The 14595-nt window shown below is 38.6% G+C and overlaps 1 protein-coding gene across 3 annotated transcripts; it reads left to right on the top strand.

Annotated features, from left to right (window-relative positions):
• Positions 1–779: 779 nt before the first annotated feature.
• LOC135111851 (uncharacterized) lies at positions 780–7368 on the top strand. Of its 3 annotated transcripts, none has more exons than XM_064025567.1 (7): positions 780–807; positions 1420–1659; positions 2158–2210; positions 2641–2743; positions 3603–4075; positions 4450–4603; positions 6683–7368. In XM_064025567.1, exons 2-7 carry the CDS (start codon positions 1547–1549, stop codon positions 6750–6752), a joined length of 966 nt encoding a protein of 321 aa, XP_063881637.1. In that variant the 5' UTR covers positions 780–807; positions 1420–1546; the 3' UTR covers positions 6753–7368. The 3 variants fall into 3 exon arrangements, 2 of the variants coding, with proteins under 2 accessions (XP_063881637.1, XP_063881636.1); XM_064025566.1 differs by having other exon boundaries at positions 784–838; XR_010273922.1 differs by lacking the exon at positions 780–807 and adding an exon at positions 5633–5795 and having other exon boundaries at positions 860–1659.
• The last annotated feature ends 7227 nt before the right edge of the window (positions 7369–14595 follow it).

Raw genomic sequence — 14595 nt, 5'->3', positions numbered from 1 at the left:
GGAATCCAATGTAAGCAACGTAAAATTTAATAATAATAATAATAATAATAATAATAATAATAATAATAATAAAAAAAATACTATATGCGATTTCAGTCAGTATTTTGAAACATTGAGTTCTCATGAGATCGTGGAAACGAACAGCTACGTTTTCACGAGCGTTTTTCTTTTAAATAGTGCAAATTCTTGTTGACCTATCGCTAGAATCATAAAAGATAAATAAAATAAAATAAAATAAAATAAAAGTAATATACCCATAAGTCTCATTAGGGTATGCTAAAAAAAAGTCGAGACATGGCGTTGAAATATTTGAAAATTAAATTCTCAGTTAACACGCAATAAATCTATAAAAAATAGGGAAAAATTTATATCAATGAGCATGAAAAAAAAACAAAAAAAAACAAAACAAAACAAGACATAAAACATACAAAAATAAAGAAGCCATCAGGTCTGCACGTGGCAGTCCTTGCATGAAACATATCTAACTATTTCCTCTTATCATCCTCCTCCATTAATTTAGTTAACGTTCTTTTAAAGCTCCCTAATGATTCAACACTAACAACGCATAGATAACACTAATAAAATAAGAAAAGTATGGGAGATATCTAACAGAAATGTGAGAGAGAGAGAGAGAGAGAGAGAGAGAGAGAGAGAGAGAGAGAGAGAGAGAGAGAGAGAGAGAGAGAGAGAGAGAGAGGAAGCTTTAGGATTACGTGTGACAGGAGAACCTACAAGTGCGGTGTGGCCAAAGAAGTTAGATGAGTTCAGTGTAGCTTCCTTGGTGGTGAGTGTGGCGAGAGGGTGACGGTGCGCGTGCTGTTGAGATAAAAAAAAAAAGGTCCCTTGTTTAAAACGCATCGGGGTCTCATGGGGACTATTTTCAAAGCCTACAGAAAGCATGTCTGCTTTCCACGAGTGTTTTTCATCAGATCGTCGTCAAACTATTGCTAGAATAATACATTAGCTCGCTCTTGAAATCCCAAAATAACATCCACTATAGCGTGTTGAAGGAGTAACAGAGATGAGACTTGCGGCTGACCATTTCATTAAGCCTGGGAAGTCATAGCAACTGAAAGGTTTAAGTGCAAGCAGTGGGTGGAAATATAAGATGGGAAGATACGGACAGAAGACAGACTAGTGCTGGTGCTGGCAAGCTTTTTTTCCTTTGCTTATTTCATAGAGATAGATAGTTATTGTGCTGCTGGAAACATAATGATTTGTAATGAGATATAAAAAAAATGATGGACTGATATGGACTGATGCACAAAAGAACACGAAGAAAGATATATTAAGAATCTACATAAGTTTATTTCTAATTCTTCGTGTGTGTGTGTGTGTGTGTGTGTGTGTGTGTGCCCTTACATACATTACATCTTTGCAGTCACTTCAGAAAAGATAACACTTGGTTATTTATTCCAGCTCAGACAGTGGCAGACTATCACACGAGAACGAAATACGAGACAATATACTCTTCATCCACCATCTTTTTTTCACCCTTCCTCTTGATAAGGACACAGTGAAGGCGCATCCAGGCTAGGCGAGCATCATGGCACTGGGTCAAGGCTCTCGCAAGATCGGGGACCCCTGCTGGAGTCACATACAGTGCAGAAGATCCGATGAGAACTCCTTCTGCGCCTTCCTCGTATGCAAGTGTAAAACGTAAGAGAGAGAGAGAGAGAGAGAGAGAGAGAGAGAGAGAGAGAGAGAGAGAGAGAGAGAGAGAGAGAGAGAGAGAGAGAGAGAGGTTTACTTAGTTTTCTCTCTAGATAGGGCTCGAAATATCCTCGTATTGAACTGTCTCTTTATTTACGTACATTTTGTCAAGTGTATCATTTAGTGACTCTTGGTGTACGTATACTAATTGCCTCTATCACCTCTTCCTTTAGTCTACTCCGGGTACCTATATTTATAATAGGGAAGCCGTTGTTTTTATGTGTCCATTTATTTATTTTTGTAATTCAAAGATCTTAAATTTTCCCACTTTCTATTCATTTATTTATTTTTTCAGGGTATGTGTGCGGAGGGGGGATAGTACGTATTCTGAAGTAGTGGTTGTGAATACTGGTGCGCGGATGAAATTCTATAGTGACCATGTACTTAACTGAAGGAATCTTATTATAATACCCATACTTCTATAACTGTTTATATTTTTTGCAGAGATTTCCATGTCATTAACGGGAACTGCTCAAGAAACTACTGGGAGGATCTCGGTAGGTGAAGACAGGGGAAATTTTGATGACGAAAACACCACTGGAAACGTCAGTAACGTCCATTAGAGCCAAATATCCTTGTTAAATCTTTTTTAATCACGAGAAAACTCCCTTGAAAACTCCAAAAATGTCTATTAGAGCCTATTATTATAGTTAAGTCTTCATTAATTACGAGAAAGTTCTCTAAAAAAACACCAATAACGTGCATTACAGCCTGATATCCTTGTTAAATCTTTATTTGTAACGAGAAAACTCCCTTATAAACTCCAAAAATATCCCCTAGAGACTGTTACTCTTAATAAACTATCACTCGGCTAACAAAAAGACCCTTGAAATCACAATAACATCCAGTGGAGGATGTTGAATATAGTTGAGATAAAACGCTGAAAGGTTTGGTCATGCGGTCCCTCATTCAGTTCCCCACGCACAGGACTGCAGAACTGGCAGCTGCTGGTGATCGCCCTCATCAGCACCCTGTTCTTCCTGTCGGTGTTCATTGGCTGCATATACTACGTCATCCTTACGATCATCAGGTGAGCACGCCACACAATCTATTTGATATTTTCATTGATTGGCACATAATATTTTACTGGAATTTTATCTTTTCGCTCTTTTTTTTTTTTTTTTTTTATCAGTGTGGCTTACTTAGCTGCGTTTTGTTGTTCTAAGTCTCACAGTAAGCGCCCAGCCCCACGCACTACGAAAATAATGTCTTGGATATTGAACCTTAATTCCTATACCTCCACACTGCGTCGCCATCTATTAATTACACAGAACATAACCCATGTTTACACCCTCCCCTAAAAACAGTAATAGTCGTAGGTTGCACCTATGAAACACACACACAAAATGAATAAATGAACAAATAAATAGATAAAAAATAGATAAAAATAATAAGAAATTAAAGAAATATATGAAAATAAAAGTAAGAAATAAAAAAAATAAAATAAATAAATTAATAAATAAAATAAGGGTAGTTCCAAGCTGGTAGGCCTATACACATGACACTCCCTGTCTAAAACATAATCATTCCTATCCATAAATGTCAGATTTTTTAAAGCTCCTTATTAACTGTACTAATAATCTGATTGCTGCGTCTGTTCTAGTCAGCTATCATTCTGACAACTAATTTCTTCTTATCTTAATACTATAACTTTAGCGAGCTTTAATTTATTTTTAATTTATTTTTAAGTGTAGTAGTCTCTCTCTCTCTCTCTCTCTCTCTCTCTCTCTCTCTCTCTCTCTCTCTCTCTCTCTCTCTCTCTCTCTCTCTCTCTCTCTCAAACTGTAGTCAGTTTACGGTAGTATAACCATTATATCAGACAGCTTAGTTAAGACTCAAAGACTTGTAACTGTTTGATACCCACTTGTACCCATTGTTTGTTCTCGCAGGAGGCTCAGAAAAACGCGGCCGTCAGGAGACCCGGTGCCCACTGAGAGCTTCGTGGATAAAGGCGCCAGTGAGAAGCGAAGGAGCCTGGCAGGGGAAGGAGTGCTCGGCGTCAAACAGGCGAAGAAACACTCCTTCAAGAGAAAGTCACAGAGGTTGGAGAGAACAAGGGCACAACTGAGGCGTGAGATGAACGTGCTGAGGGACAAGGAGGAGGAAGAGGGGGAGGAGGGGAGGAGAGGCGTGTCAGTGGTGGTGGAGGAGAGGAAGAGAGGCACGTCAACAGTGGTGGAGGAGGGGAGGAGAGGCACGTCAACGGTGGAGGAGGAGAGGAGAAGGGGCACGTCAATGGTGGTTGATGAGAGGAAGAGAGGCACGTCGATGCTGGTGGAGACGGATGACGACGAGGTTCCTTCCACTTCCATCAGACCGTTGACAAAGTTTATCCTGCCCCTGCACTACAGCAATGGCCACGGTGAGGTGCTGAGTATAGTGCAGTGAACTGGCTTGTTATACAGTGATCGCTGTAGGAGTACTAGTAGAACACATTGTCTGCCACACAAGCGAGATAGTGCGTGTGGGATCAGGCATGACGGCTGGAAATGCCTCTCATGCTCCTGGTATACACACACACACACACACACACACACACACACACACACACAGTTAATGTTTTGTACAAGTGAGCATTTCACTTGACCTTGGTTTTGTCAATGAGTTTGATTTAATGTTCATCGTTCTTCCCTATAGCTCATAAAATTATGTTGTCGGTGTCCTTGGCACTATACGCATATCTAACGCTTCCTGCTGCATGATGACATCACAAGCTTGCACATATCATCATAACAGGTTACGAAGACGGAGCGGGTGGCCAGCGGCACAACCTGAGGCGTACAGGTAGCTTCGGATCGTGGTCCCTCTCGTCGTGGGAGATGGAGCCCCTCGAGGCGGGCCTGGACTGGTGGCCTGCCAGGCGACAGTTTCGTCGACCCGCTCACCAAGGGTAAGCATATATAGATATGTACTGTAAGAAGGCAAAGGCCTCAGGATGTACAGGACAGATCTTCTCCATCGGTGGGTAAAGAATGTGGCCGCCACTACGGCATGAAGTATTGCCAGTAGGGTTTGGAATACTTTGGTACAGAAAAAAAGATGATATGAAATCATGGTACTGTTATATTTCTTTTGATTGTCAAACGTTTACTAATTCGGAGTTTTCTTTAATGGCCAAAACAGTACTGCTTCCAAACTTTGGCCATTCTGTCACAGGGGCTTCGCTAAGCATTGCACTAAACATTTCACTGGCTAACTGTAAACTGTGGCATGCTCTCCTCCTCCGCATCCTATCCTGCTCTCTGCGTTATTCCTTTACGGCTGGTAGATCGTCAAGTCTGCAGTGGTGCTCAACAGGTTATGTCTTGACACCAGTTTATCTTTACTAATGGTGTGGTGGTCCACAGGGAAAGTAAAAGTTAAGCGGGACCCCACTTGAACTGTAGTGATCATTAGTTTGGTTATCATTATTAAACCATGAACACTGAGTGTCCTGTCGGCGGTTCGATCCTCGGCTGATCCCCGTCATGATTTTCATGATATCGGGGTTGTTCAAAACAAGAAACATTAGATTGGTTCCTCTTCATTCACTCTTATTATACTGATTGCTCTAAATCAAATAGTGTAAGGTGGCATCTTCTCAACAATTGATCATTTCCTTGCCAAGTATTTTTCAACGCTTTGGTCCTCTTAGGAGCGATTTTTTGAAGGCCACAAAAATATTCGTTGGGTTCCCGTGATTATAGTTCCCATTAATGTTGAAGAATACTTGTTAAACTGTTACTAGAATCATGAAAACGGCCTTGAAAATTTCATCAACCTTAAGACGGGCCAGATGAAGCTAGTTAATAAGAAGTCGAAGTACTAGAGAATACGGTCCCTTGTTCTTAGTACAAGTATTTCAATGGAGCAAAGAGAACCTGACTTCTCTGATAGTGCCAATTGTACTCTAATCCAATTAATTCCCCACTCCCATTAGGCAGTGTGTCTTAACCACAATGGAAGGAGCTTGAAGTTGGTAAGGATGGAATCGAGTCACGTCCTGCAATACTGGAAGGCGGGCTAGGGCCTGGGGCGGTGGGCGGCGGGCGGCGGGCAGTGGATGCAGCCCGGCAATTGCATCCTCGTTACGGCAGCTGCAGGTTAGATACTAGACTTTGTAATGACAGTCCACTCAGCAGGATAATTGCTTGAACATTTTGATAAACTGCAGGAAATATAGAAGTATATTTTGGTTTGGTCACATAGTAAAGATAATCGGAAAAAAAAAGAAAAAAAATATCAGAGGAGGATGTGAACAGTCTCAGTTTGAAGTCGAGCAATCTTCTGTTCTCATTTCCTGTGTGATTTGTACTTTCTCTGAATGTTAAGCATTCTGATGTGTTGACAGTCTCCTGACATAACTTGACAACTGAGAGATTTTCACCAGATCACATGACTTGACGTAAACCTTGTATAGGGAAGACGCTGAACATTTTGCTTATGCTCAGCTACTGACGTGACTGCACGACCGAGGTGGCTGCAGGAGGGCTGTCAGAAACATCGACCCTGCATGGATTGGAAAAAAAAGATTTAGAGAGAAAGAAGATATTTCAGTAAAAGGGAAGGAACTGCATGAAAAGCGCAATACGAAATCACTACAATATATTCTTGAAATGTTTTAATAAATAATTCAATCGCAACACCGCACTTGGGTGAGGGGAGTGACTGAGGATGGGTCTTATAGGTTATGAATTCTTTCCTTGATTCAAAATTAAATGCTTAAAAAGTTGTTTTATGCGTGTGAATCCAAGTGTTTAAAAAGCCTGTTCGCAGTGGAGAAGGTGAGTGAGAGTTTGGCTACCTATTAATACTAGAATTTTTCAAGGGCAGAAGGTGACATCTATACTACCGTCTGTATGCGGAGAAAATTTGACATTTATTGTAACAAAAAAGCCATCCCATCCACCACTGCTAGCAGATTTAATAAAATAATTGGTGTAAAGTACAGCTGGTTAAGTCTCATATAGCAAATAATTATCACTTTCAGAGAGTCAACCAAGACAATACGACCACTGCTGCTCGACAGTGCCGCCTCGGACAGTGAAGAGGACGAGTGATGGCTTCACTTGAATACAAAAGATCACAATTTATAATGCCGCGTGAATGGAAGAGACGACACATGGAGTTTGTGAAGTTCTCCAGAATGTTTGAACGACTCTAATAATAGTTAAAAATAAAAATGATTGTTTCAAAAAGAAAACACTCTATAACAACCTGGCTTACCTCCGTGGTCTTTTGAAAGTAGTCCTCATGATTCTATGCAGTAATAGTTTAACACGAACTCTGAGCTATCACGAGGAAAAACAACCATGAGCACCTGACCAGGGATGGGGTGAATACAAGAACTGTGTATTCGAATACGAATACGAATACTTTATATTTATACAAATACGAATACGAATACACTGAAATACTGATAATTTGAATACAAATACGAATACCCCATGAGAGTAATCGTGAATACATTCATGAATACTTTTCGTTGAAAGTAACTTTTTCATGTAGGCAGCTCGGCAATGAGGCTAATATGGTACTAAAGTTATTCAATAGTAAAATGACGTCATGAGCTTATAACTGATGCCAGTATTCTGTACATGTTTATCACACCTACACATATTTGTTTTCTAAAATTTTCAAGTATATATCTAACCTGTACTGAAAGAAACACAACAAAATACCTACATCAAATTATAATAGCCAAGTCTTTTTTAGTATTGTGCTGTAGATCTCGCTTCCATTTTATATATATATATATATATATATATATATATATATATATATATATATATATATATATATATATATATATATATATATATATATATATATATATATATATATATCATACACATCGGACGAACAGGAACGAAGATTTGTGACTTGAAAGAAATAATAACTATTAGTTCTGATGATGGATTTAAGATTATTCGGCATATTGTTCGAAGAATACGAATATTTTTCCCAAGTATTCGAATACGAATGCGAATATTTTGATGTCAGATGACATGTATTCGAATACGAATAAGAATACACCCAAATGCTGTATCCGAATGTACTCAAATACGAATACCGAATACGAATACTCCATCCCTGTCACACACAGGGATACATACAAGGTAAATTAAACAACAAAATAAACACACACACACACACACACACACACACACACATCAAGTGGCAGTTTGATGGTTAAACCCCAATTATACGGTTTTGTGACTCTTTGATCGGCGCCACACACACACACACACACACACACACACACACACAAAGGACAGTTAAACTTGTGGGAGTGTAAACACCACACCACACCACACCACACCACCATACTATACCACACCACACCACACCATACCACACCACGGTATCCTTGGCGCCCCGACCTGCCTATCTCCGCCCCGCCGAGCTCTGCCAAGCCCCTCCGACCCTCACCCCATCCTCCCGAGGCTAAGGTAACAATTTCCTGTCACATATTTAACGTAATTTCGAGGGTTTTGCATGTGTTTCCAGGTGATTTAAAGGATCGCTGTGTAGGAGTAAGTGGAGGAGGTGAAGGTAGAGGGGAGAGGAGGAGAGTGAAGGGGAGGGGAGAGGTGGAGAAGGTATGGAGGATTGGTGCAAAAAAACCACTTCGGCTCTGTAGCACGATTTTTTTTCGTTTTAATTAGTGGAGTTTGCATTCTTTTTATATCTAACTTATTGCTAGAAAAGTAAAACAAGTTAAAATATGTAATAAGATCTTGTCTCTCCGTGTTTTTGTTTCTCATTAAAATAACACTTTTTGTAATTTTTTAAAATTTCCATTTTTTTTAATCAGCACTTCTAGGATTGTTTTGGTATTTGACTTAAGACTTAAAAAATATAAGAAACGTATCGTAAGTAATAATATTCAATTAAATCTATTCTAACTACTGTATTCGTATTTTCAAATTTAAAATAAGACCGTTGCTAAATTCGAAAAAAAGAATATTTTCTTTATACGACGAGGAATTCGTGTTTTCTTTGTTTATCCAGAAAGTATAGATTTTTTGCATTTAGAATATGTAATATAATCTTGCCTGGCTGTGTTTTTCATCTTGATATTATAATGTTTTTGTGGCCCCGTTCTTAAAATTTATAGATCATTTCTTGAGTTTTTCTTTATTATTATTCAGGCTGGAAATGTTTTTATATTCCAGATGTTTATTAAAGTACTTATCAAGTCAGAATATATAAGACATTCCAGTCTAGCTCCGTTTTTTCGAGGGGTCGATTTCAAAATGGATTAACGGACGTAAATTAGTGTGACGTCATCAGTGACGTCATCATGGTACCGAGACCTGGGACGTCCCTCTATTCCAGCCTCTCTCCGTCAACGTTCAGTTAGTTGAAGTATATGGCAGGTCAGAATATATTGTGCAGTCCAGTCTGGGCGTCTTTCTTCTCGCGTGTTTCAAAATGAATTGCTCTACGTAAAAATAAGGGCCGAGACAGACAATCTTCCTGCATCCCTTCCTGCCTGTACATCAATATTTAGTTAAACCTCCGTGTTTCCAGATTCGGATGTGAAGGGAAGACAAAATTAACAACGAAAATAGACAAATAAGCCACAAAAATTTGAATGGCCACACCTTTGACTACTGGGAATTGTTTCGGTGATAAGACCGGCTGCCTTTCAGGCAGCACTCACAGGATTATGGGAAAAATTAAACGCACTCGTGTATGTGTGTGTTTCTGTGAGTGTGTGTGTGTGTGTGTGTGTGTGTGTGTGTGTGTGTGTGTGTGTGTGTGTGTGTGTGTGTGTTTGAATGTGTGTGTGTGTGTGTGTGTGTGTGTGTGTGTTTCACTGTATATACTATCCTGAGAGAGAGAGAGAGAGAGAGAGAGAGAGAGAGAGAGAGAGAGAGAGAGAGAGAGAGGGAGGGGGGCGGGCTTAGAATGAGGTGATAGGGAGGAGTGTTTGAGAAGTATAGAAACAAGGAGGGAGTGGGGATGGGGAGCCGGACATCGAGTGTTGTTGAGAAAGGAGGTGTGGCTTAATTGATGCGTCACGACCAGGGGTGGGGTGAATACAAGAACTGTGTGTTCGGATACGAATACGAATACTTCATATTTATACAAATACACTGAAATACTGATAATTCGAATACAAATACGAATACTTCATGAGAGTAATCATAAATACATTCATGAATACTTTTCGTTGAAAGTAACTTTTTCATGTAGGCAGCTCGGCAATGAGCCTAATATGGTACTAAAGTTATTCGATAGTAAAATGAAATCATGAGCTTATAAATGATGCCAGTATTCTGTACATGTTTATCACATCTACACATATTCGTTTTCTAAAATTTTCAAGTATATATCTAAGCTGTACTGAAAGAAACACAACAAAATACCTGTATCAAATTATAATAGCCAAGTCTTTTTTAGTATTCTGCTGTAGATCTCACTTCTATTTTATATATATATATATATATATATATATATATATATATATATATATATATATATATATATATATATATATATATATATATATATATATATATAATACACGTTGGACAAACAGGAACGAAGATTTGTAACTTGGATTTGTAACTTGGATTTAAGATTATTCGGCATATTATTCGAAGAATACGAATACCACTCCCAAGTATTCGAATACGAATGTGAATACTTTGATGTCAGATTTGATGTTAGAATGTAAATACTTTGATGTCAGTATTCGAATACACCCAGATATTGTATTCGAATGTATTCAAATACGATTACCCCATCCCTGCACCAAACTGGTCAAATCTGTAGTCTATGAAAATTGTCCTAATGAGAGCCTAAAGTGCTTCAAAATACTGGTGGATTTGATGATTAAATGAAAAACAATAAACACACTGGAAAGGAATGTGGTATGTTCCTCGACTACTAAACACGACTACACAGCACACACAAGGACTGTGACCTGAGTAGATGCAGGTGCTGTGCAGAATGATATACCGACAGAAGCCACAGAAGAGACATCAAGAAAGAAAAGTGGGGCCAGTATATGGCTTCGTCACCTTTATAACGAAAAGTGGGTCGCAAGATTAAGGTATTCTGTTTTTCTTGTGGGTGTGTGAATGGAAATTGGTCATTGTAACTAATTTTGGTGAGGGTGTATAGCAGAAAAGGAAAGAGTAAGTATAAAAAGTAAATCGAAGGATGTCTGTCAAAAAACTTACATGATAACTTTTTTACAAAAAAAAAAAAATAAAATAAATAGATAAATAAAAAAAAAAAAAAAATAAGAATAGAAAAATAAAAATGCAGGTCTGCGAGGTAAAGTTCGGGGCATTGCTGCCCGTGGCCTCGGCGCTCATCGGCTATGGGACGTGTGACGGATGGTGTCCGCAGGATTTGCTTTCTCTAGGTTTTCTCAGGTACCCATTATCGACCCACCGTAGGAAGGATGAACAGCTGGGTGAGCTGTGCGCAGACTGCCCCTGCCCGGATTCGAGTTGGGTCCCGCGATGAAGGTTCTGCCATAACAGTAAAATATCTTATTATTTAGATTATCTATATATTTGATACAACATGTTCTCCATCATAAAGTGTATTTTCTTTATGATTAAAATATGTTGATACCGCATTGATAGAACACTTTGGTTTCATACAATCATACACCATTCTTTGCCAAGACTGGTGCCTCCTTCCCTACTTAATTCATCTGAAACACTTTGATGAAGTGATCATAACAAGTCTCTTTATTTGTTTTGTGTCCAAAGACCTCATTCTTGAACACTTACACAAAATGTGTTAGAATGTCTTGACACACGTCGGGGGCGGGGAGCAGAAGGAGCAGCAATACTGGTTCTTACAGCTTAGCTTCAGCTAACCAACCTTCCTTTATTCAGGACCTCAACATCTCAATTACGTTCGAATCAGTGACTATGGTTCGTTTACAACCCAATCTTAACGACACAACATATCCCCTCTACCTAACAAGGAACAACTTACATATTGATACATTACGATGCTTCATTTATCATTACATACTGTATAATATACAGTATGTAATGATAAATGCGAGCGACTTACCATGAGAAACTAACATATTATGTTAGTTTCTCATGGTAAGTCGCTCGTCATGCTCTTGCCGAGTCTGGTCTGCTCACACAATGTCATCCAGATAGCGAACACAGCCTGAGATGGTAGGCAGTAACTTGTCCAGTAATTTCTGTGAGGCTGAGCAGACGATAAGCCAAAGGGGAGCCGCTTATACTGGAAAAGATCGTCGTGTGTGATGAAGGCCGTTATGTGGCGGAAAGCAGGCTCGAGGACCAGCTGGTGATATGCAGAAAGTAGATCAGTCTGGCTGAACACTGTCCCGCTCACCTTTGTCTGGACCTCTGCTACTGTAGTAAGAGGATAAATTTCCGAAACTGTCTAGCTGTTTGGTCCTCGAAGATATAGACACAGACGAATACGCCCATTTTTTTTTTTTTCCCGAGAAACTACCGTACCAGGACTGATCCATTCTTCCGCGTCGATATGTTCGACGACATCTGCTGCCAACAATTTCTGTAGTTTCTGTGGCACTTCACCTCGTACAGAAAGTGGTAGTCTGCGCAGGCCTAGACGAATGGAGCACGCACCTTTCTTCAGCACAATCTTGTGCTGATGCCCTCTAATGGCAGGTAAGGGCTTCACATGCTCCACTTGTGCAGCGAAAACTTTATCTTGGGAGGACTGGATGGTGAGGTTCACTGTGTAATTAATAAGTCGAACTCCATAATGGCTAGAGACTGGTTCGTTTACAACCCAACCTTAACGACGCTACACTTAGTTCTCAAACAATGCAGTGCTGAATCTTTCATTAAATCACCTGAACATAGATTGTTACTTTACACTTAGCTCTATAAGTACTGCTGCCAATCCTGTGTTTAGTCTACTATTAATTTACTAACTTACCTACTTGTCTCACATATTGAATTCATCATATTGATGTTTCCTACATTGACTCAGGTGGGTCAAAGGTATAAATTAAATACTGTGTTATGAAATAAAACACAGTAGCATCCCAATACTTTATTACATGTCACACACAATAAGCATTAAAAAAAAAAAAAAAACACGACACTGCAGCTCAGGACTCAGCATGGCCATATTATGGTGTTCCCTTTTCTACATGGAACAAAACACCAGTAATGAATATACCCTTTATTTAATACTTTTCCTGATAAGAAATTAAGTGTTTGTATAAGTAAATGCAACAGGTAAGTTTCTTATAGCAATAATTAAGAAAATTATTTTATTATTGCATACTATGTGATATTTTGTTTCTCTGCACTGAATGGTGGCACACAAGTAACAATTCTACAGTTTTCTTCTCGCTAATGCGATATCGATATTGCAGATGACACCACTAAAAATCACATGATATGGAGGTCCTCATCCTGATTTCAACTCTCGTTCCCAAATATATTAGATTGGGTGAAACCAAATAATATTTTTTTGTCAAACCAGCGAGTAAAAAAAGTTGCAAACTTCACTCTTGCCAAAATCAATGATAACCTTGGAGACCATAACCAAGTGGTTGATTGGGCCTCGAAATGATTAGAGTTTAACTTCCCTGTTCTAAGTTGCTGCGATCAAAGAAGTCTACTAGAGCCAGTGAGCCACGAAGGTGTCTTGGTCGCAGGCTGCGTATTGTCGTGACAGAAAACGGGAATGGTCAACTTTACTAAACTTGCAAAATGAGTGTTGGCTTGGCACGTGTAGGAAAAACAGTGATAATGTAGGCAGCAGACACCAGTTGTCTCATGTCAGTGAGTGAGTGAGCAATGTGTAGCAAAACTTCTGTCATCTGCTCCAAATAATTCATCATTCACTATTTGGAATAAAAATTTTCTCAATTGTCTACAAAAAAAAAAAAGGTTATATAATAGTTGTTTATGTATTATTAATATTATTGTTATTATTTTATTATTATTATTATTATTATTATTATTATTATTATTATTATTATTATTATTATTATTATTATTATTATTATTATTATTATTATTATTATTATTATTATCATTATCATTATTATTGGGCTGATAATCACGTTGACAATTTGCTAGACTCTCTCTCTCTCTCTCTCTCTCTCTCTCTCTCTCTCTCTCTCTCTCTCTCTCTCTCTCTCTCTCTCTCTCTCTCTCTCTCTCTCTCTCTCTCTCTATCTATCTATCTTTGCACATCCTCTAAGGGAGTGGATACAGTAGAAGAGCCTCCACCTCTCCCTGTTCAAACACTCTTCTTCTTTTGCTTATATGTTCCGCTTCTTCAGTAATAAAGGATTTTGAATTTCTCTGTGGTGCTATAATGTCACTTCTTTTGTTGCTACATCTGAAACATGCAACAACGTAATTTTTAGGGAAAATATATATTGTGTGGTGATTCTGTATCTTTGGGTCACTATGATGGCATTGTTTGTCCTTCAAGTTTATGATAGCATGTCATTCCTTCTATTCCAATTCTTATTTTATAACATCGGGAAAAAAAATAGTTTTTACTCATTCAAATTAGTTTTGTTTAGAGTAATGTATCATTTCATCTTACTTCAAGGAAAGACTGCCATAAATGTTTAGTTAAAAATAATGCATAATCTTCTCTTCTATATAGGAGATCATATAAGGAACTCATAAACCCAAGGTGTGGATTGGCACAGGCTTTCTCTTGGCCATGTAGTTTACGTATGTAGAGTCTAGAAGCGTGTCGCGTGCAATTATCAGCTACATTCCTGATTGCCTTCCGTAATGAGATGCATTGCCGGCAACATTGCACGTGCTGGAAAACCATGAGGTGCAGTGTTTTTGTCTTACCATTAACATGCATGGCATATGTAGTGTTTTCTTTCTTTCTTTCTTTCTTTTTTTTTTTTTCAACAAGTAATACACAGCA

Source organism: Scylla paramamosain, chromosome 22 (genome assembly GCF_035594125.1).
Source record: "Scylla paramamosain isolate STU-SP2022 chromosome 22, ASM3559412v1, whole genome shotgun sequence".
NCBI classification, from domain to species: Eukaryota; Metazoa; Arthropoda; class Malacostraca; order Decapoda; family Portunidae; genus Scylla; species Scylla paramamosain.
This window is presented reverse-complemented; position numbering and strand designations above follow the sequence as displayed.